The 7,051-nt window shown below is 34.3% G+C and overlaps 1 protein-coding gene across 1 annotated transcript in view; it reads left to right on the top strand.

Annotated features, from left to right (window-relative positions):
* Nucleotides 1-1,669: 1,669 nt before the first annotated feature.
* The window catches only part of LOC136200946 (BEACH domain-containing protein C2), a 31,462-nt gene continuing 26,080 nt past the window's right edge, over nt 1,670-7,051 (top strand). The window contains exons 1-3 of the mRNA XM_065991450.1: nt 1,670-1,940; nt 2,034-2,101; nt 2,217-4,256. Coding sequence (XP_065847522.1) covers nt 2,246-4,256 — 2,011 coding nt within the window. The 5' untranslated portion in view covers nt 1,670-1,940; nt 2,034-2,101; nt 2,217-2,245. The remainder of the gene's footprint in view (nt 1,941-2,033; nt 2,102-2,216; nt 4,257-7,051) is intronic.

Here is a 7,051-nt window from a genome sequence, read left to right as displayed (position 1 = left end):
TTTTATAAAGACAAATATTGTGGAACGGATGGAGTATTATATTATTAATTAGGCTTAATGCATATTTACACCTTTAAAATTTACAAGTTTTGTCTATTGACACCCTGAACTTTTAAACCTATTGTTGACTTTAAAAACCTATCATACATTTATAGTTGACTTTAAAAACATATCACACAGCTATAGTTGACTCATTCAGACATTCTACACACAAAATAGTTCATCTATCATTTTTTACACATGAAATGACATGCACGTGTTATAAAAAAAAGAAAAGCACATGAGTTCATTCTATATGTTGCCTCATCTGTCAAAGATGACATGATTAATGATTGAGTTTTGCTATACGTCGCCCCTATTTTACTTACCGTCGCCTCCTGTTTGACATTTTTGCTCTTTTCATTTTTCATTCAAAAAAGTGAAATTCTCTCAAACCCGAAGAACAAAACGAAGAAAAATCATACCTCCAAAACAAGGAAAAATACTTGAACATTTAAGTTTCGTATTTACCAATAATCTGAAATTTAACGAATTGAACTTGAAACGATTTTTTTTTCCGTTGAATTTTCTCTAAATGGGTAGCCCATACGGTCCGGTCCATGGACCGGTAGTATGAACTACCCTATTTTACCTAGGCAAAACGGGTAGGCTGCCCTATTTTACCTAGGCAAAACGGGTAGGCTACCCTATTTGCCTAGGTAAAATAGGGTAGCCTACCCGTTTTTCCTAGGTAAAAACGGGTAGGCTACCCGTTTTCCTTTAGGGAAAATGAGTTTATTTATTTATTTATTTTAATTATAATAAATATTAATTATAGATAAATTACGTATTAACACGTGCAATACATAATTTACGTATTTTTTTATTTCCAATCAATAATTTATATATACGTTTTTTCTATCCAGTCAATACATAATTTACATATAATTAAATTTATGTTCTAAAAGGTAAATAAATATAATTTACCAAATAAAAATTAATTGGACACTTCAATACGTATTTTTTTAATTCCAATCAATACATAATTTATCTATAATTAATATTTATTATAATTAAAATAAATAAATAAATAAACCCGTTTTCCCTAAAGGAAAACGGGTAGCCTACCCGTTTTTACCTAGGCAAAACGGGTAGGCTACCCTATTTTACCTAGGCAAAACGGGTAGGTTACCCTATTTTACCTAGGGTAACCTACCCGTTTTACCTAGGTAAAATAGGGTAGATCATACTACGGGTCCATGGACCAGTCCGTATGGGCTACCCGTTTAGAGCAAATTCAACGAAAAAAAAATTCGTTTCAAGTTAAATTCGTTAAATTTCAGATTATTGGTAAATACGAAACTTAGATGTTCAAGTATTTTTCCTTGTTTTGGAGGCATGATTTTTCTTCGTTTTGTTCTTCGGGGTTGAAAGAATTTCATTTTTTTAAATGAAAAACAGGAGGCGACGATAAGTAAAATAAGGACAACGTATAACAATCCACTTAATGATTTGGTGTGCAAAAGACCTGATTAATGATTTGGTGTGCAAAAGACCTAAATAAACCAACTATAGATGTAAACATGCATTAGGCTTATTAATTAATACACTTGATCTTTTTAGTTGTATTATTTTATAAATTATAAACATGTTATTAATTAAATTATTTTGACAACTCTCCTCCAAAACTCTCCTCCTAAATTTCTTTCTTACTCTCTAGAATTCGGTATTATCTTATTCTTTCTATTCCATAACTACCATATTAATTCCCATCTCATTTACCAGGCGTTTTTCTGCCAGCCACGAAATGGAGACAATTCATGGCATGGGACGGAGGAATCCGAGCGATCCATATATACCTTTATCAGCCCCAACCCTTGGTTTATAAACATCCACTTTTATGAATTTAAATAATTGTTTTCATTCTTGACGATATTGCAGCATCAGAGACATCAATGGAGGTAAAAATCATTTTACCCCTCCTTCATTTCTTTTCATTTCCTTTTATCTCGGATCCTCCTAGTTCTTACTCATTTTTTCTTTCTTTCTTTCAGATCCGACGAGATCGGCGTCCGATTGAACACGAAACCAGACATTGCAACTGCTGAGGCGTGGAGGGAAGGTAACCAATAAGGAAATGAATGTGTTTGCATTGTGAGCTAGATTTATTGATTTTTTTTTTCTTTTGGAATGATCAATTTCATGTGTGTACTGTGTAATTTATTTTTCTTGTGTAGGTTCTGGGCTTGTATTTTAAGTTTTTAAAATGGAAGAAGAGGAAGAAAAGATGAAGACTAGAGAAATTTCTCAAATAGGTAGTGTTGTAGTTGATAGGATACGTACATCTCCTAAAGAAAATGTAAATTTATCTGGCGCCAATGATGTGAATATAAGAAATAGCAATGTAGTTCCTGGAGCTGTTGATTCTGTAGCTACAGTTGAGGAAGAGGGCCAGTTTGAACATGTATCATTGAAAGATCAAGAAAAGGCTGCTGGTCATGTAAATGCAAACCTGTCACCAAATTTGGAGGATGAGAAGCAATTATCTTATGAAGCTGTTGATTCATTTCAATGTTTACCCACGACTTTTGTGTCTGGACATGATTCTCCCCCACTAACTGAATTTCGACATGATCGTTCTATATCAAGCCCTGGGCCTGAGAGAGCATTTGATTCTAGGATTAAACCTTCATTTTCATCAACCAGCTTAGATTCTGTTTATTATGATGATGTTGGAGTTTCTCCCATTATTTCACCACCGAGATCTAAGACAAAAACTGCAATGCCCAACGTATCTCCTGAGTTATTGCATTTAGTGGATTCTGCTATTATGGGAAAGCCTGAAAGCTTGGACAAGCTGAAGAAAATTGTTAATGGAGTTGAGAGTTTTGGGAACGGGGAAGATGCAGAAACCATTGGTTACTTGGTAGTTGATTCTTTGCTGGCCACTATGGGTGGAGTTGAAAGTTTTGAAGACGAGGATAACAATCCTCCTAGTGTGATGCTGAACTCTCGGGCTGCCATTGTGTCTGGTGAGCTCATTCCTTGGCTTCCTTGGGTGGGTGATAGTGAGATTTGCATGTCACCTAGGACACGAATGACAAGGGGTTTGCGTGCTATATTGCGAGCTTGCACTAGAAACAGAGCAATGTGCTCTATGGCTGGTTTGTTGGGAGTTCTTTTAGGATCAGCAGAGAAGATCTTTGCTCCGGATGTTGATTCGAAGACAGAAATGAAATGGGATGGGATTCCTTTATGCCACTGCATCCAACACTTAGCTGCACATTCACTTAATGTTATTGATTTGCATAGATGGCTCCAAGTAATTACAAGGACACTTACTAGTACTTGGGCATCTCGCTTAATGCATGCCATGGAGAAGGCAATGGGTGGGAAGGAGTCAAAGGGACCTGCAAGTACTTTTGAGTTTGATGGTGAAAGCTCTGGTTTGCTGGGCCCAGGAGAGAGAAGCTGGCCATTTACGAATGGGTATGCTTTTGCAACATGGATCTATATAGAATCATTTGCAGACACATTGAATACAGCTACTGCTGCAGCTGCAATTGCTGCTGCTGCAGCAGCCAAGTCAGGAAAATCATCTGCTATGTCAGCTGCAGCAGCCGCCAGTGCACTTGCTGGTGAAGGCACAGCTCACATGCCACGACTTTTTAGTTTCTTGTCTGCTGACAATCAGGGGTTGGAAGCGTACTTCCATGCACAGTTTTTGGTTGTTGAAAGTGGTAGTGGAAAAGGAAAGAAGGCTTCGTTGCATTTTACTCATGCATTTAAGCCGCAATGTTGGTATTTTATAGGTCTCGAGCATATCTTCAAGCACGGACTACTTGGGAAAGCAGAGAGTGAACTAAGATTGTATATTGATGGATCATTGTATGAAACTCGCCCATTTGAGTTCCCTCGGATCTCGAAGCCTCTTGCATTTTGCTGCATCGGTACCAACCCACCTCCAACAATGGCTGGTTTACAACGCAGGCGTCGTCAATGCCCTTTATTTGCCGAGATGGGGCCTGTTTATATCTTTAAAGAGCCAATTGGGCCAGAAAGAATGGCACGCTTAGCTTCTAGAGGGGGTGATGCACTGCCTACTTTTGGTAATGGTGCAGGACTTCCTTGGCTAGCTTCAAATGAATATGTTCGAACCATGGCAGAGGAAAGTTCATTTCTGGATACGGAGATTGGAGGACTCATTCATCTTCTCTATCACCCCAGTTTGCTTAATGGTCGTTTTTGTCCGGATGCTTCTCCATCTGGTGCTGCAGGTACACATAGAATTTCCTCTTTTTTTCAATTTATTAAAATATTTTGTATATTAAATATTATGAAAATTTCTTTAATTTCTATTACTATTATGTATATAGTAATATATTCATTAGAATATTAAAAATTTCTATAGAAACTAGTCAAATACCCGCTCATTGTGCGGAATATATAGTATTACATTTTGAATCTATTATTTATCTTTTAAAACTATTCATTTAAGTATGATATTTTATTTTTAATTTTCTTATTTAGAATGACATTATATATTGAATTTTATAAAACTAATATATTTAAATCTATGCTATTTTGTTCTTTCTTGTAGTATCAAGAATTATTTAGCAAATGAAACTTTTCTGAGATTAAAGAGTTTCTCAATCACACAAATGTGATGATAAAAAATCGATAAAAAATTAACTTTAGTTGAAATGAAAATATAAATAATAGATAACATTGTCTTATCAAGTCTGAAGCATACTAACTTATGAAGGAGACAAAATGACTTGCATTGTACTACAACATGAAAAGAATCCCGTGTGTAACTTAAGTACTTAACAAACTCCATGCTAAAAATGTCCAAAAATAAAAAGCACTTTATAAAAAATATTGACCTCATCATTTGCAAGAGAGAAAATCATTGACTGAGCATTATATGTGGCAAATGAGCTCAGATGGCTGCTTTACCCAGCCAACATTGAGAAACATTAAGGATGGAAAATCCTTGATTATAGAAAAACAGCTAATAGAAAGCCCGAAGCTAGTGTAGACACAAGGCAAGAAATTAGATAACACCCACCACATCAGAATCAAAGATTGAATGAACATCTTAAGCAAGCAAACTTTGTACATCTGAAAAATCACTACATTAGAATCAAAATTTACATAGTGCACACTAATAGTTAAAGAATAAATGAACATCTTCAGCAAGCAAAGGTTGTACATCTTCAGCCATGTCCTAGATCCGAGAAAATCAGTTCATCAAAATCAAAGTTCTCATGAGCGCACATTAATAGTGAAGGATAGGTGTAGAGCAAATTAATGTTATATTATAGTTAATCCATGCAAAATTAAGCAAACATGCTTCAAATTATCCTTTACCATCAGTCAAGAAATCCAGCCATCACAAAATATAATATAATATACCAACTAAAGATCTGCAATATTGTCACTAAAAAAGAGGACCAATAAGTGTTTGGTTCCCTGACATGCCATGATGACTCAAAAAAGTTTCTAATTAATCCTTGCATAAAAAACTGACAATTTGTTTAATTCGAACATGGAAAAGTAAACACTTGTATGCTCTATGTCTTTAAGCCTTTAATTACAAATCTGGCCTAAATATGTCTAACGGTTCTTTTAACAAATATAGAGGAATCGTAAGTTAATACCAATTGCAAATGCTTGCTTAAACTTCCAAAATTTTGATCTTCTTTAGCTACCATTGATCATCAATCTAGTAAATTGCTTGCCTGACTGCAGTTTGAAGTATACCTACATGAATTAATGAAAAGTATCTCTCAATTATAAATTTACAGAAACCAATGAGGCCCAATATCAACTCTAAAACAAAGATGTCATCATACCAATCAACTGACTGCTTTATCCAAATAGCTAGTCAATTGAGGAGAATTAGTCGGCATTATAATATAAGAGCAGTTATTCCTACAAAAATAATATAAGAACGGAACATTAGCCTAAATAAGGTTATCCATCAATTTGTAAAACAAAGATAGCCTATATATTACTGCAGTGAAAACACTTAAAGCCTTGAAAATTGAGATTGTAAAGCATTGGTGAGTCTCCTAGAACTATGAAATCGCTTGGTCCTAAAAAATGGGAATTTGTCCAGTGATAAAAAGTCTAATTACAACTCACTCATTGATACACTATTATTAGATAAGATTAAATAAGATTAGCTTAAAAATTTACCTGAGCAGTCCCTGGTATGTCATATATTTGGTGATATTGCTGACCAGTATAAGCATTATAAACACTCTGGCAAACTACCGATAGAACAAATCTGCTTTGAGATTTCATACATAAGTCCAAAGGGAGATGGGAAAAACCTTCGAGATAAAATCCATCAATTTTGTCATATTTACATATGCATTTACCAAAAAAGAGAAGAATTATACTCAAAACCTAAATCAAATAAATTGGTGTACAATTAAATCCTTGCTCCATCAATTTTGTCATATTTACATATGCATTTACCAAAAAAGAGAAGAATTATACTCAAAAACTAAATCAAAGAAATTGAAAGACAAATAAACCATAAAAAAACACAGATGGCTCGCCCAATTTGAATAGTAGGACAACAAACTTACATAAATGAACAAAAACAAAGCTTAATCTGAACTCCAACACTATCCTAAATCCTTTTTTGTAAAGACAAAATCCATGCCCTTAGAGTTTTACGGTGATTTGAAGAAGGAGAAGGAGACAACTTGGTATAAGGCTGAGATAATTAGAAAAAACCATTTGACAACTCATCATTAAATATAATCGTTCATGTAAAATTTTACAAAGGGACATCTCAGCATTAAATAATTTTAAAATTTGACAAATTGACAACGCAACTTTTATTAGACTATATCTTTAAGTAATAGCAGTAGATTTATAGACAGGGCAATGTTCCATGCCAAAAATGTTAATTCAATTGACTCATTGTTTCTTGTAATGCAACAGATCATGTCAAAGGACCAGAATCAAAGTTAATGCAAACTGAAAACCATAACTAATTTGTTATGAACAACTTTTTTAATGTTTGTTCTCTGTAAAGTGCTACATCTTAAAA

The sequence above is a fragment of the Euphorbia lathyris genome, chromosome 7, assembly GCF_963576675.1.
Source record: "Euphorbia lathyris chromosome 7, ddEupLath1.1, whole genome shotgun sequence".
NCBI classification, from domain to species: Eukaryota; Viridiplantae; Streptophyta; class Magnoliopsida; order Malpighiales; family Euphorbiaceae; genus Euphorbia; species Euphorbia lathyris.
Note: the sequence above shows the minus strand (reverse complement) of the source record. Positions and strands in the feature narration are given on the sequence as shown.